Genomic DNA, 27801 nt, shown 5'->3' on the forward strand with positions numbered 1-27801 from the left:
GTGTTTAAGATTTATAATTTAGAATTTATCCAAATGTTTAGTGTTTTTCCAAGGGTTTAGGGTTTACCTAAAGGTTTAGGGTTTACCTAAAGGTTTAGGGTTTACCCAAGGGTTTAGGGTTTACCCAAGGGTTTAAGGTTTTCCCAAGGGTTTAGGGTTTAGGATTAGAGTTTAGGGTTTAGTGTTTTGTTGACAACATGTTTAGTGTTTTTCTAAGGGTTTAGGGGTTTACCCAAAGATTTAGGGTTTACCCAAAGATTTAGGGTTTAGGATTTGAGTTTAAGGTTTAGTATTAGAGTTTAGGGTTTAGTGTTTTGTTGACAACAATTTTTTTTTTTTGAATTCGTTTTTTATATATTATTTTTATTTATTTTTAAATTTTATTTTGAAAAAATAATATAATTTGCCAAGTTATTTGGTTTCCTTAATTAAAAGATACTAGATTTAAAATGACAATTTTCTATTGGTTGGTGAACCCAAAGGTTCACCCTAGGGGGTGAACCCAAGAATAACTCTTTCACAAATAAACCCTCCTAAAATCTTACTTATTTCGTAATTTATGTTGCTAAAAAAATGTAACTCTGTGCGGCAACTATGTATAAAGACTTCAAATGTTAACGGTAAGCAATCTTTTTATATGATCGGCTGTCACACTCTTGTTAATCGGTCAACTTTTACATTTGCTACATCTATATAACATTTCTTTGGGTGACTGAGTATGTTATATAGTTTTGTACGTAAATATTACTTTTGTTCAAATTTGACAAAAGGAATTTAGAGCATTGCCAACTACTACCTTTTAACGGGAATTTTCCTATATATACAATTTAAATTAAAAACAGGTAATATTTTCATTTTATGTGAGATAAATCTCTATAAATAATATGATAATAAAAAAAGAAGAAATAAAAGATTAAACCAACGGTAACAAAATTTTGAAAAGGTTACTGTCGCTTTAAAATTTAAATGATGACCGTTGTTGTAATAAAGGTAATCAAAATCTCCACCTGTCAATATATAGCTTTGATGAGAAATAAAAGATGTCTCTCTCCTCCGCATAGAGGGCTAATGTTCTTCTGGATCACCAGCTCTCTCCTTCATTTATACTTCCTCTATAAATCGTATCGTGACTCTCTCTCTCTCTCTCTCTCTCTAGATTCCATTATATCTCTACTTTGTCAACCGAAACAACATTGGCGTCGACCTCTCCTTCCTTCAGGTACTGCTACTTTTCTTTTAATTCGGTTATTGTTACAAACTGGGATTGGTCTTTCACTATGTTAGTTTGTGTCTTGCCACATAATTTGTCTGATTTAGAGATTGCTTAGTTGCTATTTATTATGGTTTTGCAATCTTGCTCTGTATAATAAGTAAGGTTTAGTTTTCTTTTTTTGTTTTGTAACTTAGGTTTAGTTTTCTTTGTTGTGCCAAATAATATGATATTTGGTTATCGTTTCGAAGATGAGATTAGAGAATAACCTCTCATATTGGGTAACCCTTTACTTAAATATAAGTCCCTTAAATGTTGTTTTCTTATATTTACAGCAAGGAGGAAAAAAGATTCAACCGGCTGTGACGTTTCAAACAAAAAAGCTCCATGAGTCCGTATTCTGATGATCTTACATCAAAAAGTGACAACGTGCTTCTGAAGGAGACCCTTTGCCTGCCACCAACCCTCACATAGAGACCTTTTGCTTCAGGGTATATTCTTATCTTTGTCTGACCATTCAATTTTTCTGCTACCATCTTACTTTATCAGATCCAATTTTGAAACACGGGGGTCATTTTTTGAATCAATGAACAGGAAGCTAGCTAGTGCTTTGACCAGGTCGTCGTGTCAAGCAAAAGACATCAACACACAAGGTGAGTTTAGTTTCTTTTAGCCTTCACTTTATTATATGTTATATTATATAATAATGCTATAGTTGTTTTCACTTAGCAGGATCCGACTCCATATGACTTCTATAGTCCACAACAAAATGCTTACGAATCTTCAAGTCGTGGTAATTGCTCTTTCTCACTATCATATTATTTAACCATGACACAGATCTCAACATGTCTTAACTTGTAATCTAATTTTTTTTTTTTTTTTTTTTTTTTGCAGATTGTGAAGGATGATTACTTTGATCGGATGATGCCTTCGTTCTTCACTCGTTTTCTGTTAATCAGGTCTTCTCTTTTACTTTTAACCTCTTTTTAATTTTCTGTTTTTTTTTTCTTTCCCTAAACATTTTTATAATTTTTTTGTCAAATATTTGTTTTAAAAGATAGAAACCAAAACGTTTTTTTTCTTCTTAAAACTCCTTTTTCAAAGTTTTTAGAGAAAAAAATTATATAACTAGTTTGATCATGGAAACCTAATTGTAAATTTGTATGCTAACAAATAGATTATAATATTTTGTCATTAAGATCGTTTTAGACATTATGTTTCATTTGCTTTGACACTTACTATCATTAAGTTTATCCTAAAACACTAGCAATTATAAACAATTTTCTTTTTAGCAAAAAAAATCAATTTTATTTTTATTTTTGTTTGTTTTTTTTCTGATATTTTTGGCAACAATTGTCTAAAAAAAACAGAAAAACGTTTCTTTTCAAAATTTCTAATTTTTCAAGATTTTTTTTTGTTTTAAAAAAATTACATAACTAGATTTGATCATTAGACTTTATGTGTAAATTTGTCACAAACAAATAAAATATAGTATCTTGTCGTGGTGATCGGTAGATAATATATTTTATTTGAGCTTTATCGACAAGCATGCTAAGAATTTCACTCTAGACATGCAACCATGATTTCTCCTTCTCTCGCTTCCATTGTTTTCTTGCTTCTCGTCTGCTTCTTTGCTTGACCTCCATCCCAATCGAGACATTATGGTTGTCGAAGCCAATAATAAAAATATTTTCAATAAAAACAATAATATATATTTATAGAGAAAAATACTATAACTTACAAAAATATTAATTATATAACAAGTTTATTTTTGTAAACAATATTTATTAAATATTTATCATTCAGTTTTGTAACTATTTTAAAAATAAGATAATCAAATTACTTAATATTTGTTTGTCATAATTAAATAAAGATAAACGTTTTAATTCAGTTTTTAATATTTCAAAAATGCATCTGAAACTATAATCTCCAGCATCTAATTACTCTAATTCTTTAACAATTAAAAATTATCTATATTGTTTGTTACTTAGGAAATTGATGTTTTCATTATAAACCCAACTTATTAATCCTAATTATCTTAGTGTTCTAATGTATAAACTCAAATTCTTATCACTATATCATGCCTGTGAAGTAATAAATGATGTCTTTGATCTTTAAATATTTTTTGCAGCTCTAAACGAAGGTTTCATTCATTTACATTATGGCACGGCAATAGAGACCACTGTTGTCTCGGTTTGAAGCTTGAGTTTCACCGGAGCTATTTTCAGCGTTACTTAACTTATTTCATCTGCTTTACTCGTCGCCGTCGCTTCACCTTCACATCTCCTCTCCGCCGCTCATCTCTCAATGGTTACGGGTTCGCCGGATCTGCTCATTTTAAGAATGGGTTCACCGGATTTCTGTTTGTCACATAACCGGATCTCTGTATGTATGTATATGCGTAGGAATATTCATATTGTGTATATATGTGTATGTATATGCTTATATATTTCTCCCTAACCCTAAACCCTAACAAAAAGTTAACCCCAAAACTCCACATAAGGGTTAATAAACCCTAGGTTCAAACCCTAAACCCTAGCCCTAGGGTCAAACCCTAAACCCTAGCCCTAGGGTCAAACCCTAAACCCTAGCCCTAGGGTCAAACCCTAAACCATGCCCTAGGGTTAAACCCTAAACCCCTAGCCCTAGGGTTAAACCCTAAACCCTAGCCCTAGGGTTAAACCCTAACCCTAAACCCTAGCCCTAGGGTTAAACCCTAGCCCTAGGGTTAAACCCTAAACACTAGCCCTAGGGTTAAACCCTAAACCCCTAGCCCTAGGGTTAAACCCTAAACACTAGCCCTAGGGTTAAACCCTAACCCTAAACCCTAGCCCTAGGGTTAAACCCTAAACCCTAGTCCTAGGTTAAACCCTAACCCTAAACCCTAGCCCTAGGGTTAAACCCTAAGCCTAAACCCTAGCCCTAGGCTTAAACCCTAAGCCTAAACCCTAGCCCTAGGGTTAAACCTTAAACCCTAGCCCTAGGGTTAAACCCTAGCCCTAGGGTTAAACCCTAACCCCCAAACCGTAAACCCTAGCCCTAGGGTTAAACCCTAATCCTAAACCCTAGCCCTAGGGTTAAACCCTAACCCTAAACCCTAGCCTTTGGGTTATACCCTAACCCTAAACCCTAGCCTTTGGGTTATACCCTAAACCGTAGGCTAGGGTTATACCCTAAACCCTAGCCTAGGATTATACCCTAAACCCTAGCCCCTGTCCTAGGGTTTAAACCCTACCCGCCTTGGTCTGTATATCCTATGTATATCCTGAGAAAAAGATGTATTCCTATATCTAAGGGATTTAGACTAATCTAGTGTTCTTATTACGGGTTAGATTAGTATGATTATGTTGTATATAAATAATACACCTTGTGGGTGAATTAATAAGGTACACAAGTTAGGCATACGATGTTTCAAACAACATTTACTTCCAATAAAACTGACATCTCCCCACATGGGGGAGAAATGTTTGGCCTCTAGGCAGGAAAAATAAGTTATTTTTAACTGATTTTTATATATGATAGAAGAAATATTAAAGTTTACGATCATAAAATAATTGAGGGTTCTTCATTTTATGTTCTAAAATCTTAGGGAGTTCTTAATTTAATGTTTTTAATATCTGACATCCCTCCACATGGGGGAGAAATGTTTGTCCTCTGGACCCGTGATGTTATACTTACATGCAGACGTTTCTTTTGTGGTTCATATACATGAAAGAAAAAAAGCTCTGAATGATGATTACATACAATTTGAAGCAACATCAAATGCTTTTGAGCATGAAGAGAGTAGCTATCTGGTTAAAGGTAAGTCATGTTGACTGAAGAAGCATGCACTTTGGCACTATACAATAGTAGAACAACGCGAGTGTTCGATGTCAAAAGGGAAAAGTGATGCACTATATATACAATAGTTTTTAAGCCTTTTGATTTTGAATTTTCATTATGAGGGAAGAGGAAAAAGAATGGTCTATAATTCTTTTTTTTAATCAAACAAACATGCATTAACTTAAGAAGAGTTTACACCCCAACATGGGGGTTGGTTACAAGCACAGAGATGGCTGATTTTGCCACAGCATCATCCTCTCCATTAAAGTTTCAAGAGATGAAAGTAAAGGAGATTACATCAAAGAGAGACAAGAATGGTCTATAATTAATCACTAAAAGTATAACATAAGAAGCACTTGAGTAGCAATGTAATGTATGAGAAGTCACCAGCCAATTGAGGCCGACCCTGTTGGGAAAATAAAACATTCTTATATTTTAAAATTAGGATTTACTTTGTTGGTGTAATGATATGATGAAGTGAAAAAGAACCGACATGATGATATACCATATATGATATGCTGGTATAGCAATAATTTTAACATAATTCAGCAACTATAATAACCATGATAATAACCATTGTTTACATTTTGGTTGGAAACAAAGACTCACATTCTGTATGTTTGGTGTAATACCAAACATTCGACTTTCTACGTAGCTTTGTTAAGATCAAATCGTTAGTTATGTCGTATAAACCTGTGATACCAATCAGAAAGAGCTGTTGCTGAATGAGGTTTCCAAATACAATTCTCAAATAGATAGATTTTTTAAGATATAATCAAGTTCAAATCCAGCATGTGCATATATGTTATTTGAGTTATACACAAAATAACAAAAGAAAATGATGGTACGCATATTTTTTTTTCTTTTGGCAACGTAAAAATTATTTAACAAACAAATTCTTTTACTACAACAGAATTATATTGCTGCAGTTCTAAAGTTTTGTTTTTACTATAGTAGCTAGAAAGAAACTGAAAGAGAAATGGACGCATGGTTTAGTATTAATAAATGATTTAAACACTAAATATTACGCATTTTTTTTTTGCTAAATTGTAAATATCATATAATGAAGGAAAGATCTTACAAGGTAATATCTTAGTTCTGAACCATCTTGGCAAAAAAGAAGAGAAAACAAGATGGTACATATAATTGATAATATCCTAAGTCCCTTATCTCAGCCACATGCTCATAAGGGGTCTAAATCTCTTTCTCAGCCTTCTTGCTGAGATGATGTTCTTTATCTCTTTGTCAATGCCTCGGAAAACAGTTGTGGCCGTGATGGATTCCTGGTTGTGCACAAGGTTGTTTCTCTGCTTCCAAAGGTGGTATATGACTGATTGAGTTGCTAGCTTCCTGAGGAGGTTGAGGCTGCATGTTTTTAGTATATATTCATTTGAGATTTCGTCTAAAAACAAAACCGGATTAGAACTTACGATTAAAACGTGGGTGGACAATAAAAGAAGAGCTAGTAAAGGAAACTCTTGATTATCCTCTTTTTGCTAAAGTTTTGTTTTCTTAGCATTAACCATTGTCCATTGACTCATAGATAATGAAATTTAGTTTGTTGTATCAAATATCATTGATATTCTTGCTGTCTGAAATAATGAAAGTTAATAAGTTGCCTTATGCATAGGTACCGTCTAAATCATGCAATGTGATCTTTGTTCCTTTTTTTCCTTTTTTGCGACTCTTTACTGTCTTAGCCTAAAAACAAAACTTTTTCGCATTCATTCATCTCTTCCTCACCTTAAAAGCAAAACTCACATTCTTCAATTTCACTTCTGATGGAAGAGATTAGACACAGTCGTTGACCGTTGTTAATCCCAAAGTAGCTTGACCAAAAGCCATCCTTAGCTATATATCATTGTTCTATAATCTAATTAAGAACTATAACGTATAAACTAAAACATGTTAGTGGAAACGTATACAGTTTAATACTAGCTCAGTACATACATATTTGGTCATTCCATTCTGGTGTATATATTCACCTTTTCCACTTAAACATACCATATCCCTTATATATTAAAGGAGAAACACTTTTAAAACTTACCTTAAAAGTTTATTAGCAAGAAATTCCCTATATATTAAAAGAGAAACACTTTTAAAACTTACCTTAAAAGTTTATTAGCAAGGAATCCCCTATATATTAAAGGAGAAACACTTTTAAAACTTACTTTAAAAGTTTATTAGCAAGGAATGTGACGTGGTGACGTGGCTTCACGAGAAGCTTTTATTTAGTAAAATGCTTAGGTGTCACGTAGAAAACGTTTCTCACCAAAACTGTGAATTTAATGCATTCACACTAACATTCATTTGAAAAAACTTCATACCATCTATACTTTTCTCGACGAACACTTTTACGTGATAAACTTTCAGCTTCAAGTTCGATTAGTTGATTTATCAATTTTCTCAATATAATCATAGCATCAATAAAGATTCCTTATTCCTTTATACGTTTATGTTAAAAAACGGCAACCCATGTGATCTATCGCCATTAAGTCGACATATCCGTAGAGACGACAAAACGATGAAACTTTAGTACGATGCCAAGTGTTAATGAAAGAACCTTTTTCACCATACCTGCTTTCATGCATTTAGCAGAGTACTCACGTTCTTGAGAACCACCTCTCATTGCTGAAAGAGGACGTTGAAAATATATTTCTAGATAAATGTGTCGTACTCGGTTTTGTTATTGCCCGATGAGGTGATCTCCGTTTTGAGGAGACTGAATCACTGTAAATCGTCTCGTCTTAGTGTATTAGTCTTCTCGAGCAAGCAATATAAGCATGTGAGTGTCACCACCTTCGCCGCCATGAGAGCTCTGCATTAGACGACCTTGAAGATGAGAAGAAACTTCCAGGAACGAACCATCAGCACGTGAGAACCACCAGCAAGTCTCACGTGTTGGTCGTATCTGGAACAACCTTTACAATTTAGAGGGTCAAATAACCTTCAATTTCTTTTATTATGCAACTATGTTTTCTGAATTTAAAGGAGTTATACTTTATTATTTCACACAGTTATTGTTTTGCTTATAATATGTTATTGATTCATTTTTTGATTTTATTTGTTAAACCCCTAAGTGTATAACTACTACAATGTGATAGGCGAAATATAAAAAAATTATTTTCCAAAGCTTCTTCTCAAACTTGCGAACATCATATATTAAATTTTAATATTAGTGAATCTATTATAAAAAGTTTCTGGCTTCGCTCCTGATAACAATCATACATTTAGTTCTATATAACTATCGCTTAAAGTGTACCTTATGTTATATATAATCATAATATATAATTTTAATATTAATATAGACTTCTTATCCCGCTTAAAGCACATCTATCTAATATATATATAAAAACTGTAGAATCCTTTCTTAGGTGCTGATTTTCCAATCAGTCGCTCTTGAGTCTTCTAGTTATAGAAACACATGTAGTTTGATGACAAAGTTAGGAAATGACACAATTACTTCTCAATATCTTATGCTAGTCAAATTATGTTTCTTTGAAGTTCATCCACACGAACAAGTCATCATGGCCATGACTTTACGAGCAAGGAAATCAACTTAGCTAACATATTGGGCTTTATTATCAGGTTAGAGTTTGATGGCGGAGATTGCATTTTATTATAAACTAGCCCACGAGACCAAATATCAAAACTTTATTGCGTCCGTCATATACATCAATATCTCATTAGCATTTCTTTGTGCGCTTATTTATTACTACCGATGGACCTTTGTGTGTCATCTTCCAATTCTTGAGTTATGTATAAACTCCCAGCTCTTTCATTCACGCACATAAAAACCACAATGTTCTTTATGTTTGTATTTTTGTTTATATGTTACACTATTGGTAGTTACGTTTTCAAAAATTACACAACCATCTTAGTATTTTTTTCAAACACATTTACAAAGATTTTTTATTGAGCGACATTTTACAAGTTGTAAACACAAAAATGTAAAAGAAGAAGAGAGCCGGCCCTGAATACAAGCTAATCACGCATGTGCTTCAGGGCCAGAAAATGATAAATATAGTTTACATAATTAAAAGTAACCAAAAATCTGTGTACGAGTAAAAAGAGTGCAATGTTAACTACTTTTCAATATTTTTCAAGATAAATGGCCAAAATAAATTTATTTACTTGTAGGACTATTTTTTCAGGCACGACCCTGAAGAAGATGCACACCTAACATACTGGCCAGTGTACAACCTTATTTAAACAGGACCTAACAAACAATGAAGACTTTAATAATGCCAATTTTCAGTTACTTTTATCTCTTGGGGATTATTTATACGTTTGACAAGTTTTGGGCTTATTGGAATTTTCATGAAACACGTTTCCTCTATTGATTAGGCGAGGATCTTTAATTAGCAAAATCTTGAAGGAAGTTTACTAAAATTAAAATAACTAGCTATTGAAAGTAATGTTAATATAATCACGATGCTATTAGAATGGAGATGACTCATCCATCGCTCGAGATATTTTAAGTATATTTATGGACACGCACTGACAAAAACACAATAAAGTTAAAACACAATAAAACATATACTTATGGACACACACTGACAAAACACACAATAAAACTAAAAGCAAGTGATAAAATTGACGATGTTATGGATTGGAGCAACAACTTAACTTATTAAGGCATCACTAAAGAGACATTAATTTAGTATTTACGGTGATATATACTAAGTTGATTTGGTCTAGTGGTATAAGAGCTCCAGTTGCAGTGTCCGCCCCTGGATTCGAGTCTTGGCCACTGCAGAATTTACATGTGGGCTACAGCACCCGAGACCGAAGACCGTTACACGGTGAGCCACATGGTGACGCACTGTCAGCGTCCATGCTTACTTCGGTCTCTAGTCTGGACCACCCCGGTAGAACCAGAATACTCGGTTAGCAAAAAAAAAAAAAAAAAAAAAAAGTTGTAAAAGCCTTTGTAGACTTCTTTCAGCTCCAGACGCGTCTAGAGTTCTCTGGACCGTCGAGAACCATGGGACCAAGTCACAGCTAGTGCTTTGAACGGTCCAGATTCATCATAAACATGTACTTGTGGGGGCAGGTTGACAACTTTGCTACGAAACACAAGTGTGAACATGATAAGAAATTCTTTAGATTCTGGTCGGTTTATTAATATTCCAAACTTACCCTCAATAGAACGGTATGATGTCAATAACTAACTTATTAAATTTCATAAAGTCAACCATAGTTGGTGCTTTAAACGGAGAGTGGTTATGTCATTCCAATATAAAGCTCCGCGCGTCAGAGCCAAAACACCAAAAAGACAACACGTAGCCGTGTAACACCAATAACCCACACACTAACTTCGAACACGCCACGTAGCCTCTCAGTTAACTTGTGGCCGCCGGTAACCGGTCACCGACACTTGGAATCACACCGTATATATATATTAATCAGAAGAAAGCACACACGCACGCGTCTCAAAAAAAATTGTAATTTCAAAACACACAAACAAAGGCAAGTGACGCACGCAGCGAAACCGACAAGAAGTTCTCTGAGGAAAGTTATCGAGTTTTGGTTTTTTTTTTCGTGGTTGATGTGAAGAGAACATAGATGGTGGCTGAAGCAGAGGTTACGTTCCAACAGAGTTTACCGGCGGTTTTAGATATACAACTGTTAAGAGCATCAGCCGGCGTTACAGATATAGACGGCGTCTCTCTCTCCGCCGTTAAATCACCAGTTTCTCTTTCGGTAAGTGTCTCTGTTAAAAATTGGATTTATTTTTCTCCGGTTGGGCTTTGTGGGGTTTGCTCTGTGAGAGGAATTGAATTTTAGGTTCTTATATTCATCAAAGAGGATGTATTTATTACAAAACCGGATTGATTATGTTGTCTGAATTGTCAGTTGGAGTTTTAAACTACTTTGGTCGGAAGGTTCGTGTCTCTGTGTAAATATCTTGTCTTAGGATGTGTGTACCTTTTGACCAATGGAACAGGGTTTAAGATGTTCGGAATCGGATGATGATGATGATTGTAGTTCAAGTGTCTCGTTAGATGTTCCGGTTATACGCTCTGGGAGCTATGCTGATATTGGACCAAGGAGATCCATGGAAGACGAACACATTTGCATAGACGATCTATCTTCTCGTGTTGCGTCTCTTCATGACTTACCAAAACCTAGTGCTTTCTACGCGGTATTGCATTTTATATAGTGCAAATTATTATTTCATTTGATTAATTGCTTGATCATAAGATAAGTCAATTTACTGTTTTTTTTTTGCATCTTGTATATGTAGGTTTTTGATGGCCATGGAGGACCAGAAGCAGCAGCTTACGTAAGAAAAAACGCTATTAAACTATTCTTCGAAGACGAAAAATTTCCACAAACATCTGAAGTGAACAGTATCTACGTAGAAGAAGTCAAGAGTTCATTGAGGAACGCGTTTCTTCAAGCCGATCTTGCTTTATCAGAGGACCGTAGCATCAACCCTTCTTCTGGTACCACGGCTCTCACCGCCCTTGTGTTTGGAAGACACTTGATGGTGGCGAATGCAGGGGACTGCAGAGCCGTTCTCTGTAGGAACGGCGAAGCAATAGACATGTCTCAAGACCATAGACCAATCTACTTACCCGAAAGAAGTAGAGTGGAATCATGTGGCGGCTTCGTCGACGACGGTTACTTAAACGGCATTTTATCGGTGACACGAGCTCTTGGCGACTGGGACATGAAGCTACCGCGAGGCTCACGTTCTCCACTCATAGCTGAGCCAGAGATCAAGCAGATAAGATTAACAGAGGAAGACGAGTTTCTGATAATGGGATGCGACGGGATTTGGGATGTTTTGACGAGTCAAGAAGCCGTTAGTATAGTCAGGCGTGGATTACGCCGTCACGATGATCCGATGAGAAGTGCTAGAGAGCTTGCTTTGGAGGCTTTGAGGCTAAATACGTTTGATAACTTAACGGTGGTGGTTGTTTGCTTCTTGCCGGTTGATAACGTGGCGGTAGCGGCTGATCCTACGGTGGAGAAGCAAATGTGTTGTAGTTTGACGGCAGATGCTTTTCAGAGCTTGAGGGCCTTTTTGGACGGCTGATTTGAAAAGATGATAGGCGTCCTGAATTTTTTGTTGCTTTTGTATGTATGTAACTTCAAGTGTCTACGTGCTCCATTTTTTGTGTAAGCTATAGAGGTTATTTGTTTCGTGCATGGATTCAAGTTTATGTACATAAACTTGCTCCATTTAAGCTTATATTACATTTTATCAAGTCACATTGAATTTGGATTGCTTGGTAGCTAATTACATACAACCTTTGAATTATCAAATAAGGACTTTAATTTCTAGGTTTTTAATCAATTTCTAGGTTGGAATTATTGAATAAGGACCTTATTATCAATTTAAAATTTAGGACCTTAATCTATAGGGTTTTACCAAATAAGGACCTTAATTTCTAAAAAAATTGCCAAAAATTAAATGACCTAGTGCAAATGACCGTCAACACATGCTATAAGCTGGCACTGTAGTTTACTCTATCCATTTGCTTATTATGATTATTCTCTTTATTGTAATGTTTTTGTGTTATATACATTGTAATTTTCCTTTATTTAAAGATTTCACATAAAATAACATAGATAACCTTTTTGTGTGAAAAAAAAAAGATATTCTATTGCCCAATTTTTGCTTTTTTGAATAATAGAGTGATTGGTGATTGTGATTATACCAGGATAATAACTTCTATCTCAACCTCAACCTAGACGACAACCTCTACCTCAAGTTATTATAGCTCGAATCTTAAGAACCCATAGAGAAATGTTTTTTTTAAAGAAAAAATATCAATATGAATCGAGACATATACCTTGGTTTAAAAGAAGGAATGAGAATGAAGCTGAGTACACACTCTTTCGTGATGATTCAAGGAAATTTCTTTTATCATGGAGCAGAAGCTCCGGAACTGGATGATATATAGCTTGTATAGTATTTCTTGTGACATGTATGGTCGTTGATAATGACATTTTTCATTATGATATATTTTTTAAAGACATTAATTTAACAACTTTCTATTATCTATTAAATATGCCGTATATCTTTTAAAATTCAACTTTTTTACATATATAACTGAGAGTTTAATAACTTATATGAAATATCATATAGGCAGACCCAAAGAGTTAGATTCCACTTGTAAGATTGAACAATTTCTTTTGAAATATCATAAAAACATCAACCAAGCAAAATGCTTATCATAAAACAAAATACTTTTTTTTTATTTTCTCACGTGAATATAAAGCAGAGAAAATGTTAAGGCTCATTCACATTTATTATTTTATCAACTTTAACTTTTAACTATACAAAATAAAATAACATGGATAGCCTTCCTTGTGTGTGTAAATAATATTATTTTATTAGCCCAAATTTCACTTGTTGAGTAGTAGGATGATCACTGATTGTGGTCCACCACTCATAGCAAAATGTTTTTTTTTACTATCCAATGTTTTACTATTAAATTATTTTATTATCCAATGATCTATTTCATAAATTCTTTTAGGTGGGGTATTGAATCTATAAACATTTGATTGAATAGGAGGAAATTGAAGATTCCATTAACTTCTTTGTTATTCAATTTAACAGTTTTCTAATTCTGTTAACTATTTATATTATTCAATTTTGGTATATTTTGAGAAAGAAATATCTGAAAGAAATAAAAAAAAATATTATTATAAAAAGTAAATAACTAATTTTGTGCTTTTAGTCCAGGATTTAAATGGAGTTCTATATATGGTTTATCTATAGGATATGTACATAAATATGTGCGTCAGGATTATTGATCACTATAATATGATAATAAAAAAATAAGTACTTGTGCAGAAAGCAAAACTGATGCAAAGATTAAATCACTTGTAGCAAACTGCATGAACAAATGCAATACACATGATTAAGGGAAAATAACTAATTTTCATTTGCTAAAAAAATATATGAACTATTAAGATTTTTAGTTAATACAAGAACTAATTTTAGTTGCCTATATTAAATACATATACTTTTAAAATTAGGAAATTTTACATTTTTTTTAATGACGTCAACTATGTTTAACAGAGAGCTAAGACAATGCTAAGTGTTGTTAATTGAACATGTGGTCAAGTTGTGAAAGCACCGTTACCCCTTTAGCAAATCGAAATTAGTTTACGTATTTTTTTAAAAAAATCCCCAAGGTTAATGCAAACAACAAAGAGATAAACCAGAGATAGAGAACGCTAATAAAGAACATCATTCCCACAAATTTAATGGTGGTTTTAATTGACTTGCACCATTTTACAAGGATCTGAGAATACAAGAACATTATCAGAACCTTTGAGACCACTAAAAGTCAGACCGTAATATTTAAGCAAATACATCTAGAAAATTTAATAAATTAACACATAATCTAAACCTAATTAAATACATTATTATAAAGATGACAAGCGTAATTATTAGCGGTGCACAGTTCAGACGGTCAGAACAATTCTTGAGCCATTAAAAAAAGTGAAACTCACATGGCACGATAGAGTTGACTTTTCACATACATGCATATAATACACATGCATAAATATCAGCACATCAGTTCTCGTAAATATCATTCAGAACGCTTCAACAATGTCTGGACGCAGGCAATTTTCTGATCTCTCATACCATTTCCATATAACGGTATACATAAATTTATATTTATGCAATATGATTTGTTGAATCTTTGCAGATTAGAGGGCAAAGTCGTAATCATCACCGGCGGAGCAAGCGGGATTGGAGCTGAGTCCGTCAGGTTGTTCACGAAACACGGCGCTCGAGTCGTTATAGTTGATGTACAAGACGAGCTCGGTCAAAAACTTGCCGTTTCCATAGGAGAAGACAAGGCGAGTTACTATCATTGCGATGTCACAAATGAGACAGAAGTAGAAAACGCCGTTAAGTACACCGTCGACAAACACGGAAAGCTTGACGTTGTGTTTAGTAACGCCGGCGTTATAGAGCCGTTTGTGAGCATTCTCGACCTAAATCTTGATGCGTTAGACCGAACAATCTCCGTGAACCTCCGTGGAGCAGCCGCGTTCATCAAACACGCGGCACGCGCCATGGTGGAGAAAGGCACGCGTGGGTCCATTATTTGCACCACCAGCGTCGCCGCTGAGATCGCCGGGACGGCACCACACGGGTAAACTCAGATATTCCCAACAATTAAAATAAAAAAATGTTTATTACCGAACTAACAAATGTATGTATTAGTGGACCAAACCTGTACACATGAGATCATAACGTTGTATTATTGTTAGTAGGAACATTATGGTCAGGTCATGCTACCACGATTCAACTAGTTTACTACATTTATTGAACTGTGAGGTTTATGACAGATATACGGCGTCGAAGCATGGGCTGTTAGGACTGATCAAATCAGCTTCTGGCGGGTTGGGAAAGTACGGGATACGAGTAAACGGCGTTGCTCCGTTTGGGGTGGCCACACCATTAGTTTGCAACGGATTCAATATGGAGCCAAACGTGGTCGAGGAAAACACGTCAGCGTCGGCGAATCTGAAGGGAATTGTGTTGAAAGCTAGCCATGTGGCAGAGGCTGCTCTGTTTCTAGCATCGGATGAGTCGGCTTACGTAAGCGGTCAGAACCTGGCTGTTGACGGCGGTTACACGGTGGTTAAGTCGTAGCTACAACTTGGGCACATGATGATGAGTTTTTAAATTTTTTATAAAATTGTTGTTTAAAATTATTTGGGTCAAAAGTTGACTTGGATACATGGGGATTGAATAGTTTCTGAGGTAAGCAAGTTGCCTTGAAACGTGGGATGTTGCTTCCATTTTTATTTGGAAACATGCATCCGTGATCCCATTATCCAACTTATTGCAGATCTCGAGGATAATAAACTAAACAACTATTTTTATAAGGTTGATTGTTTTGATCAGATAATAGGCCTTCTCATTCAGCTTTTAGTAACTCTTCTTTAATTAACTAATCCCGTACACATTGATACACTTCCACACACATTTTATGACTAATAAATATTTGTTTATGAAATGACTGGACCTGGCCTTGGTAAGTCCTCAATATATAGACACTTGTTCAGTATCCCATATAAGATAATATCAGGTCAGATTGGAGTGGTTTTTAAAACACTTTATCGCTGTAACTTGATCTCATTGTATTGGTAGTTGACAAAAAACTTAAGTATCTATCAAATTGAATGTGACCAATCTGAGATCTATTTACTGGATGTGTCGTATTCCTTTGGTCCACTCCCCACTTGTTGAAAGGGTTTGTAGCCTCAGTATTTATGTATGTGACCAATCTGGGATCTCTTCACCGGATGTGTCATATTCCTTTGGTCCACTCCCCACTTATTGTATTTGTAGTCGACAAAAAGTTAAGTATCTATCAAAATGAATGTGACCAATCTGGGATCTCTTCACTGGCTGTGTCACATTCCTTTGGTCCACTCCCCACTTGTTGAAAGGGTTTGTAGCCTCAGTATATGGTTGCTTGGAATATCCCAAAGGGCCAACATTGGAAATGTTGAAGATTGTATTGCAGACAAAGTTAGAGATGTATTTAGGCAACGTGTTTGAAAACCGGACCGGATACCGAGTCGGTATGGCTACTGGTTGACTGGTTGGACCAGTTCAACCGGTCGAACCGGGTTTTCTATTTAAAAAATAAATAAATCTAATCATATATTACATTATATGGACCTGAAATGTAGTTCTCCATATGATACGTTCTATGTTCTCTTTTATTAATCAGATAATAAACAATAACAATAAATTTAGTTAGATATACAGTTAACAAGTGAATAATATATGTAAACTGAAACTGATAAAAAACCATATGAACGACTGTTTAAATTACGTATTTATTTATTTTTATAATTATAAATCTTAAATTTTATGAATATGGCAAAATGAGAATAGAATATGAGAGTCAAAAAGATATTTTAAAAAAATTTCTTAAAAAAATAGAACTAAAAGGAAAACCAATTAAGTAGTGAAAGTTAAACATTGATTATGAAATATTAATTTTTAATAACAATTGAAAATACTCTCTTCGTTCCTAAAAGATTCATGTTTTAGAAAAAAAAAATTGTTTCTAAAAGATACAATTTTTACATTTTCAATATATTAATTAATGAAAAATTGTACTTTTCAAAAAATACAATTGTGTTTAATAAAATCTCATTGGTTAAAAGTTATTGGGAATAGTTAATTAAGAAAAACAATGTATTGGAAAATACAATTTTATATGTTTTCTTAATAAGTGTGAAAAAACTATAACAAGGATCTTTTAAAAACCGGATCACTGGTTTTTCTCAAATCCGAGTTTTAAACCGTACCAGACTCGGCTTCTTCAACGAGTCACGGTCGAACTGGTTCGACCGGCCGGTCCGATTTCAAAACATTATTAATGGTTGGGTTCAATGCATAAAAATAATGGAGCGGCCAGGGATCAAACCCCGTGACTCTCGCATGCGAGCGCTCTACCATTTGAGCTACAACCCATTGTTGATTTAAGATTCTACCACCACCTCAATTTGCAATGACCTTGATTATCTCATTCATCAGATGTAAGGAAATCATCTCAATGACAATGATCTACTTTATGGATTTGTTTGTGCAGTTAAAAGCCAATTCCAATGCTATATAGGCTTCAAACATAAAATAATCGATAGGCCCTTATAAACAAATGGGCTTACGTTGAGAGATTGGGTCTGGACTTGTAATTTGTACACGGAAAAATGCAAAAACAAACAAAAGTGGAGATGCGGGGTATCGAACCCCGTGCCTCTCGCATGCAAAGCGAGCGCTCTACCATTTGAGCTACATCCCCATCTTGCTCCTTGTAACCAATCTAATCTCATCTTTATAAAAATGCGTCGGTTCGAATTATTTTCCCATACCTTTCTCTGTGGGGTTTGTTTGATGCGTCAAAGGAGTTTCTCTGTTGTGAGTCAGAGAGGAGACAACAAACAAAAATGGATGATTGCTGCGCCGTTTGCGCCGAGAATCTAGAATGGGTTGCTTACGGCTTCTGCGGCCACCGAGAGGTTTGCTCCACCTGCGTCGTTCGCCTCCGCTTCATCCTCGGCGATCGCCGCTGCTGCATCTGCAAAACCGAATGCCCCATCGTCTTCGTCACAAAGGTCAAACCTTTTTTCACCTCTAACCACATCTCTTAAATGTCTCAACTTTGTAAAGGTTAAGCCTTTTCACCTCACTGTGCTTTAAAGGTCTCAACTTTGTTACTGTGTTAGAAACTGAAAACTAAAAAACTCAATCTTGGGGGAGTTTCATTTACACTATATGCTTTCTTAAATGTCTCAACTTTGTAAAGGTTAAGCCTTTTACACCTCACTGTGCTTTAAAGGTCTCATAACATTTACTAAAAGCTTTGATCTTTACACTTGCAGGAGTTTGGTGATTATACAAAGACGATTACTGACTTCTCAACGTTCCCATCAGACCCAAAAGAAGGTCGTGTAGGCTCCTTCTGGTACCATGAAGAAACCAAACTCTTCTTCGATGACTTCAACCAGTACACAAAGATTAAGTCTATGTGCAGACTCTCCTGCACCTCTTGTGTCTCTAACCATCATTTGCGTTTTAAGAGCGTTGAACACTTGAAGAATCACTTGAACCAGCAGCATAAGTTGCATATGTGTAGTTTATGTCTTGTGGGTCGTAAGGTCAGGGGCTGAGACTAGTACTACTACCACCCTCTTTGGTCTTAAGTGTTTTAAAAGAACAAAGCTTATGCTTTTTGTTATGACAGGTATTCATTTGTGAGCAGAAGCTGTTTACTAAGGAGCAGCTGAATCAGCATATAAGTAGCGGTGACTCTGAAGTTGATGGAAGTGAGAGTGAAAGAGGAGGCTTCACTGGTCATCCTATGTGCGAGTTCTGTAAGCGTCCGTTCTATGGTGGCAATGAGCTTTACACTCATATGTCTAGAGAGCATTACACCTGTCACATTTGCCAAAGGTGACTTTAATTTTTAATATGAATTTGATTGACCTTGGAATGATTTAATCTGATTCAATCTGGCATTGTAGGTTGAGACCGGGTCAATATGAGTATTATGGAAACTATGATGATTTAGAGGTATGAATGTAATCCTATGGTATAATGTTAGTGGCTGCATTGGTTTCTCACTTGAAATTGTAACAGGCTCACTTCCGCAGTGACCATTTCTTATGTGAAGACGAGTCTTGCCTTGCTAAGAAGTTCATAGTTTTCCAAATCGAAGCTGAGTTGAAAGTAAACTCTTCTTCTTTTCTTTTCTGTTCCCATTGTTTGTTATGTTCTGCTCTATTAAAAGTATTACTTGCATTTGTTTATTAGAGGCACAATACAGTTGATCATGGAGGTAGAATGTCTCGGACTCAGCAAAGCGCGTCGTTACAGGCATGTAACTATCTCTCTTGTCAGCTTGTGTGTTAATTTTTGTTTGCCTATGTTTAATATTTGATTCGGTTTCAGAGTCAAGCGGCTTTCCAGGTCCAGAGTCGCCGTGGAAGGAGACGATCATCTCAAGCATCTTATGCCATTGACGACAGTTATCCTCTTCTTCAACCTATGAGGAGCTCTGGAGGTTCACGTCTGGCAGAATCTTCTTTCCCTCCACTCTCTGTGCAAGCAAACCGAGGAGTGCAAACAAGATTTGTACAGAACTCAGAGAGTAACAATCAAAGACATGAAGCAAATAGAAGTGCAGCTGCTAGGTCTTCTCAAGCCTGGCCAGCGTTAATCCGAGGCCCAACTCAAGCATCTGTTCCAAGCAGTGTACAATCTTCTAGCGCTTCTGCTCAATCTCAGTCTAGAACTCTTGCTTCTTCTCAAGCATCAGTTGGTGGATGTTCATCTGGTTCTTCACTGAATCCCTGCAATGCAAAGAGGAATCATTACACAACTTCAACCGCTAAAATGTCTGATACAAGATCACTAGAGCAGCCTTCTCATCCTGGTTCTCCTCCAGCTTCTGCTGTGAAGTCTGTTAACAAGAGTTTGGTTGATAAAATACGCTCCAGCCTCGGTCACGATGAAGAGTTATTCAAGGCCTTCAAGGATACATCAGGAAAGTATCGTCATGGTTCGATAGATGCAAGAACTTACTTAGAGTATGTGAAAGGGTATGGGTTGTCTCACTTAGTTCTCGATATGGCTAGACTCTGCCCTGACCCTAAGAGACAGAAGGAGCTCATTGATACCCATAATGCTTGCTTGAAGAGCAGTTCACAGGCAAAAGAGAGTTGCGGTTTGAAGAAAAACAAAGGGGAAGCTGTGAAGGTTGAAAGTAGCAGTGACTCCATGGGGTTTAAGTTGCAGTTCTCTGACAAATCTCAGGATGAAGACAAGGTGAAGATACAGAAAGACAAAGGCAAAGCAGTTGTGGACACTTCATCTGGTGGTGGAGTGGGATTAGGCAGCAACACAGGGAAGCAATTTAAGAAGACTCCAAAGTTTCTCAGAGCACGTCTTGGCGAGAAATCCATGGCTGCAAACCTTAGGAGTTCTTCTAACACAACAGAGCCTGAAGCAGAATCCAAGAATGATGAATCCAAAAGTAGCCAGAGCTCTACCGATGGGTTGCAACTTCGTGGTGCTTGGCGGAGAGGAAGTGCAAAACTCTTCTCCTAGTTAAAAAAAAAAGAATCTGTGTTCTCTTTTGCTTCCTTAGGAAAATAGACAATGATATGACAGCTTTTGCACAGATGAACCAAGTCATATAAGCTTGCATGTGTTTTGTGTCTTTTTGGATGTAGTAAAGAGCTTATGTTGAAGTATATGGACTAACAACATCGAATGTTAGCAAATGCAAAGGAATCCATTTTGTCTTTAGACAAAGAAAAACTCTTAACACTAATTAACTTTGCCTAGAAAGCATCAAAGAAACTAACAGGCAAGTCCCAGTTGCATAAACTCACTTGCTTGAGGCAGAATGTTGTTAACAAATACGAATAAGGTTTTACCAAGAGACAGATGATGCATTGTAATATTGTATCATTCACGAATCGAATCGTTGTGAACTAGGCACAAACACAACGTCTCTGTGTCGTCGAGGATTTCATCTATCAACAGTATCTAAGTTGTTGCATGAACCATTACTATTTTAACAACAAAGCGGGATAGCTCAGATGGGAGAGCGTAAGATGAAGATCTGAAGGTCGCGTGTTCGATACACGCTCACCGCAAATGTTTGATTTTTTAATTCCTTGTTAAATTAATTTTTGTAGAGTTTGTGAATTTTAAAAGTTGATAGATTTTAAAAATTATATGGATTATGAAGATTACGGTAAATGTTATATATAATGAAGTTTATATTCTTTAGTGTTGTTTAAAATTATCTAATCACATTATATATTTTTATTAATGTATACTAAACTCTTTTTTATGGTATATGAATATCGTTTCTATTTTTTTAACAATTAATTTAATATAACTTCATGTATTGCCAAAATCAGTGGACTGCCACTATGAAATCTCTATTTATTCTTTTATTATGAAATGTTAAATTTACTGATCATCAGAAATTGTTACGTACAAGGCAAGATAAAACTAAAGCTCAAAAGCTGAAAAAATCAAAGAATGCCCACGTATTTTGCAACCTAGAACCAAACCATCGACACATGAGACCATATAGCCTAGACTTTTCGTAGTACACATCTCTATTCGAAACGGATATAAAAAGGATTCTAAATCATCGTGATCAAAAGCAAGACAAAACTATGCAATAAATAAAGATTGTCATATTTTTAATTTTTTCTCAAAATCCGAAGGTTAACCCATACAAAATTGAGTTTTTCGGTAACTGCAATATATATTGAAATTTATATTCTTTAGTGTTGTTTAAAAATTTCTAACCACATTCTACATTTGTATTAATGTATGCTAAACTCTCTTTCATGGTACATAGACATCACTATAGTTTTAAAAAATTTAATTTAATAAATTTTATATACTACTTAAATCAGTGGACTAAACACTATAAAATATATATTCTCTAGAGACACGGATACAACATACATTCCAAACCTCTTTGACCATCATCATACATCTGTTAAGGATGAAACTATGCAATAAAAAAAGATTGTAATATTTTTGAATTTTTTTCAAAATCTAAAGGTTAACCCCTATAAAATTGAGTTTTTCGATAAATGCTCTATATAATGAAGTTTATACTATTTAGTATTGTTTAAAAATTTCTGACCACATTATACATTTTCATTAATGTATACAAAACTTTTTTTCATGGTACATGAATATCGTTTCTATTTTTTAACAATTAATTTAATAAAACTTCATGTACTACCACAATCAGTTGACTAAACACTATAAAATATATATTCTCTAAAGAAACGGACACAAGATACATTTCAAACCTCTTTGACCATCATAATATGTATGTTAAGGATGCAAATATGCAATTAAAAAAATTGTCAAATTTTTTGATTTTTTTTTCAAAATCTGAAGGTTAACCCCCACAAAATTGAAATTTTCGATAAATGCTATATATAATGAAGTTTACACTCTTTAATGTTGTTTAAAAATTTCTAACCATATTATAATTTGTATTAATGTATGTTAAAATCTCTTTCATGGTACATAAACATCACTATAGTTTTTAAAAATGTAATTTAATAAATTTTATAAACTACTTAAATCAGTGGACTAAACACTATAAAATATATATATTCTCTAGAGAAAAGGACACAACATACATTTCAAACCTCTTTGACCATCATAATATGTATGTTAAGGATGCAACTATGCAATAAAAAAAGATTGTCAAATTTTTTGAACTTTTTTCAAAATCTAAAGGTTAACCCCAACAAATTGAGTTTTTCGGTAAATGCTCTATACAATGAAGTTTACACCCTTTAATGTTGTTTAAAAATTTCTAACCACATTATACATTTTTATTAATGTATGCTAAACTCTCTTTCATGGTACATAGACATCACTATAGTTTTTAAAAATTTAATTTAATAAATTTTATATACTACTTAAATTAGTGGACTAAACACTATAAAATATATATTTTCAAGAGAAACGGATACAACATACATTTCAAACCTCTTTAACCATCATAATATGTATGTTAAGGATGCAACTATGCAATAAAAAAAGATCGTCAATTTTTTTGTATTTTGTTTCAAAATCTGAAGGTTAACCCCTACAAAATTGAGTTTTTCGATAAATGCTCTATATAATGAAGTTAACACTCTTTAATTTTGTTTAAAATTTTATAATCACATTATAATTTGTATTAATGTATGCTAAACTCTTTTTCATGGTACATAGTCAATACAATTGTTTTTAAAAATTTAATTTAATAAATTTTATATACTACTTAAATCAGTGGACTAAACACTATAAAATATATATTATCTAGAGAAATGGACACTACATATATTTCAAACCTCTTAGACCATCATCATATGTCTGTTAAGAATGCAACTATGGAATAAAAACATATTGTCAAATATTTTGTATTTTGTTTCAAAATCTGAAGGTTAACCCCTACAAAATTGAGTTTTTCGATAAATGCTCTATATAATAAAATTTACGCTCTTTAGTGTTGTGTAAAAATTTCTAACTACATTATAAATTTGTATCAATGTATGCTCAACTCTGATTCATGGTACATATACATCACTATAGTTTTTACAAATTTAATTTAATAAATTTTATATACTACTTAAATCAGTGGACTAAACACTATAAAATATATATTCTCTAGAGAAATGGACACTACATATATTTCAAACCTCTTAGACCATCATCATATGTCTCTTAAGAATGCAACTATGGAATAAAAACATATTGTCAAATATTTTGATTTTTTTTTTCAAAATCTGAAGGCTAACCCCTACAAAATTGAGTTTTTCGATAAATGCTCTATATAATAAAATTTACGCTCTTTAGTGTTGTGTAAAAATTTCTAACTACATTATAAATTTGTATCAATGTATGCTTAACTCTGATTCATGGTACATATACATCACTATAGTTTTTACAAATTTAATTTAATAAATTTTATATACTACTTAAATCAGTGGACTAAACACTATAAAATATATATTCTCTAGAGAAACGGACACAAAATACATTTCAAGCCCCTTTGACCATCATCATACATCTGTTAAGGATGAAACTATGCAATAAAAAAAGATTGTCGAATTTTTTTTTTTTTTCAAAATCTGAAGGTTAACCCGTACAAAATTGAGTTTTTTGATAAATACTCTATTAATGAAGTTTACACTCTTTAATGTTGTTTAAAAATTTCTAACCACATTATAAATTTGTATTAATGTATGCTAAACTCTCTTTCGTGATACATAGACATCATTATAATTTTTAAAAATTTAACTTAATAAATTTTATATACTACTTAAATTAGTAGACTAACCAATATGAAATATATATTCTCTAAAGAAACAACACTACATACATTTCAAACCTCTTTGACCATCATTATATGTTTGTTAAGGATACAAATATGCAATAAAAAAAGATTGTCGAATTTTTTGAATTTTTTTCAAAATCTGAAGGTTAACCCCTACAAAATTGAATTTTTTTCGATAAATGCTCTATATAATGAAGTTTACACTCTTTAATGTTGTTTAAAAATTTCTAACCACATTATAAGTTGTATTAATGTATGCTAAACTCCCTTTCATGGTACATAGACATCACTATAGTTTTTAAAAAATTAAATTAAAATTTTTTATATACTACTTAAATCAGTGGACTAAACACTATAAAATATATATTCTCTTGAGAAACGGACACAACATACATTTCATACATCTTTGACCATCATCATATGTCTGTTAAGGATGCATCTATGCAATAAAAAAAGATTGTCAAATTTTTTGAACTTTTTTCAAAATCTGAAGGTTAACCCTTACACAATTGAGTTTTTCGATAAATGCTCTATACAATGAAGTTTACACCCTTTAATGTTGTTTAAAAATTTCAAACCACATTATACATTTGTATTAAAGTATGATAAACTCTCTTTCATAGTACATAGACATCACTATAGTTTTAAAAAAATTAATTTAATAAATTTTATATGCTACTTAAATTAGTTGACAAAACACTATAAAATATATATTCTCTAGAGAAACAGACACAACATACATTTCAAACCTCTTTGACCATCATCCTATGTCTATTAAGGATGCAATTATGCAATAAATAATTATTGTCAAATTTTTTGATTTTTTTTTCAAAATCTGAAGGTTAACCCCTACAAAATTGAGTTTTTCGATAAATGTTCTATATAATGAAGTTTACACTATTTAATGTTGTGTAAAAATTTCTAACTACATTATAAATTTGTATCAATGTATGCTTAACTCTGATTCATGGTACATATACATCACTATAGTTTTTAAAAATTTAATTTAATAAATTTTATATACTACTTAAATAAGTGGACTAAACACTATAAAATATATATTCTTTAGAGAAACAGACAAAAAATACATTTCAAACCTCTTTGACCATCATCATATGTCTGTTAAGGATGCAACTATGCAACAAATTTTTTTTTCAAATTTTTTGATTTTTTTTTCAAAATCTGAAGGTTAACCCCTACAAAATTGAGTTTTTCAATAAATGCTCTATATAATGAAGTTTACACTCTTTATTGTTGTTTTAAAATTTCTAACCACATTATAAATTTGTATTAATGTATGCTTAACTCTGATTCATGGTACATATACATCACTATAGTTTTTAAAATTTAATTTAATAAATTTTATATACTACTTAAATTAGTGGACTAAACACTATAAAATATATATTCTCTAGAGAAACAGACACAACATACATTTCAAACCTCTTTGACAATCATCATATGTTTGTTAAAGATGCAACTATGCAATAAATAAAGATTGTCAAATTTTTTTATTTTTTTTCAAAATCTGAAGGTTACCCCAACAAAATTGAGTTTTTCAATAAATGCTATATATAATGAAGTTTACACTCTTTAATGTTGTGTAAAAATTTCTAACTACATTATAAATTTGTATCAATGTATGCTTAACTCTGATTCATGATACATATACATCACTATAGTTTTTAAAAATTTAATTTAATAAATTTTATATACTACTTAAATAAGTGGACTAAACATTATAATATATATATTTTTTTTAGAGAAACGGAAAAAAATACATTTCAAACCTCTTTGACCATCATCATATGTCTGTTAAGGATACAACTATACAACAACAAAATATTTTCAAATTTTTTGATTTTTTTTCAAAATCTGAAGGTTAACCCTACCAAATTGAGTTTTTCAATAAATGCTCTATATAATGAAGTTTACACTCTTTAATGTTGTTTAAAAATTTCTAACCACATTATAAATTTTTATTAATGTATGCTTAACTCTGATTTATATACATCACTATAGTTTTTAAAAATTTAATTTAATAAATTTTATTTACTACTTAAATGAGTGGACTAAACACTATAAATTATATAATCTTTAGAGAAATGCACACAACATACATTTCAAGCCTATTTGACTATCATAATATGTCTATTAAGGATGCAAGTATAGAATAAAAAAGATTGTCAAATTTTTTGAGCTTTTTTCAAAATCAGAAGGTTAACCCCTACAAAATTGAGTTTTCCGGTAAATGCTCTATACAATGAAGTTTACACCCTACAAAATTGTTGTTTAAAATTTTTTAACCACATTATACATTTGTATTAATGTATGCTAAACTCTCTTTCAGGATACATAGACATCACTAAAGTTTTTAAAAAATTGAATTTTTCGATAAGCGGTCTATATAATAAAGTTTACAATCTTTAATGTTTTGTAAAAATTTCTAACTACATTATAAATTTGTATCAATGTATTATTAACTCTTATTCATGGTACATATACATCACTATAGTTTTTAAAAATTTAATTTAATAAATTTTTTATATACTACTTAAATCAGTGGACTAAACACTATAAATTATATATTCTGTAGAGAAATGAACACAACATACATTTCAAACTTCTTTGACTATCATAATCTGTCTATTCAGGATGCAAATATAGAATAAAAAAGATTGTCAAATTTTTTTGAGCGTTTTTTTAAAATCTGAAGGTTAACCCCTACAAAATTGAGTTTTTCGGTAAATGCTCTATACAATGAAGTTTACACCCTACAAAATAGTTGTTTAAAAATTTCTAACCACATTATACATTTGTATTAATGTATTATAAACTCTTTTTCATGATACGTAGACATCACTATAGTTTTTAAAAATTTAATTTAGTAAATTTTATATACTACTTAAGTCAGTGGACTAAACACTATAAAATATACATTCTCTAGAGAAACGGACACAACATACATTTCAAACCTCTTTGACCATCATCATATGTATGTTAAGGATGCAACTATGCAATAAAAAAAGATTGTCAAATTGTTTTGAATTTTGTATCAAAATCTGAGGATTAACCCTTACAAAATTGAGTTTTTCGATAAATGCTCTATATAATGAAGTTTACACTCTTTAATGTTGTTTAAAAATTTCTAACCACATTATAAGTAGTATTAATTTATGCTAAACTCTCTTTCATGGTACATAGACATCACTATAGTTTTTAAAAATTTAATTTATTAAATTTTATATACTATTTAAATCACCGGACTAAACACTATAAAATATATATTCTCTAGAGAAACGGACACAACATACATTTCATACATCTTTGACCATCGTCATATGTCTGTTAAGGATGCTTCTATGCAATAAAAAAAGATTGTCTAAT

The 27801-nt window shown here is 32.9% G+C and overlaps 3 protein-coding genes, 1 long non-coding RNA gene and 1 other non-coding gene across 5 annotated transcripts; 4 read left to right on the forward strand and 1 right to left on the reverse strand.

The window, feature by feature from the left end:
* Window positions 1–782: 782 nt before the first annotated feature.
* Window positions 783–3655, forward strand: LOC106396364. Its single transcript, XR_001279464.3, has 6 exons — window positions 783–1219; window positions 1546–1701; window positions 1805–1863; window positions 1943–2003; window positions 2105–2169; window positions 3342–3655. It is a non-coding gene; the product is annotated as an uncharacterized LOC106396364 (long non-coding RNA).
* A 6697-nt stretch (window positions 3656–10352) lies between these two features.
* LOC106396362 (probable protein phosphatase 2C 49) lies at window positions 10353–12263 on the forward strand. The gene is made up of 3 exons (XM_013836732.3): window positions 10353–10738; window positions 10983–11180; window positions 11283–12263. The coding sequence occupies exons 1-3, from the start codon at window positions 10601–10603 to the stop codon at window positions 12078–12080; spliced, it is 1134 nt and encodes a 377-aa protein (XP_013692186.1). The 5' UTR covers window positions 10353–10600; the 3' UTR covers window positions 12081–12263.
* Window positions 12264–14456: 2193 nt separating this feature from the next.
* Window positions 14457–15922, forward strand: LOC106396363 (short-chain dehydrogenase reductase 3b). The gene is made up of 3 exons (XM_013836733.3): window positions 14457–14626; window positions 14713–15165; window positions 15362–15922. The coding sequence occupies exons 1-3, from the start codon at window positions 14613–14615 to the stop codon at window positions 15666–15668; spliced, it is 774 nt and encodes a 257-aa protein (XP_013692187.1). The 5' UTR covers window positions 14457–14612; the 3' UTR covers window positions 15669–15922.
* Window positions 15923–17765: 1843 nt separating this feature from the next.
* Window positions 17766–17838, reverse strand: TRNAA-UGC. The gene has a single exon. It is a non-coding gene; the product is annotated as a tRNA-Ala (tRNA).
* Window positions 17839–17902: 64 nt separating this feature from the next.
* LOC106391905 (E3 ubiquitin-protein ligase hel2) lies at window positions 17903–20791 on the forward strand. The gene is made up of 7 exons (XM_013832640.3): window positions 17903–18151; window positions 18419–18694; window positions 18781–18989; window positions 19061–19109; window positions 19176–19265; window positions 19350–19412; window positions 19488–20791. Exons 1-7 carry the CDS (start codon window positions 17984–17986, stop codon window positions 20643–20645), a joined length of 2013 nt encoding a protein of 670 aa, XP_013688094.1. The 5' UTR covers window positions 17903–17983; the 3' UTR covers window positions 20646–20791.
* The last annotated feature ends 7010 nt before the right edge of the window (window positions 20792–27801 follow it).

This window comes from Brassica napus, chromosome C4 (genome assembly GCF_020379485.1).
Source record: "Brassica napus cultivar Da-Ae chromosome C4, Da-Ae, whole genome shotgun sequence".
In the NCBI taxonomy this organism is placed as follows: domain Eukaryota; kingdom Viridiplantae; phylum Streptophyta; class Magnoliopsida; order Brassicales; family Brassicaceae; genus Brassica; species Brassica napus.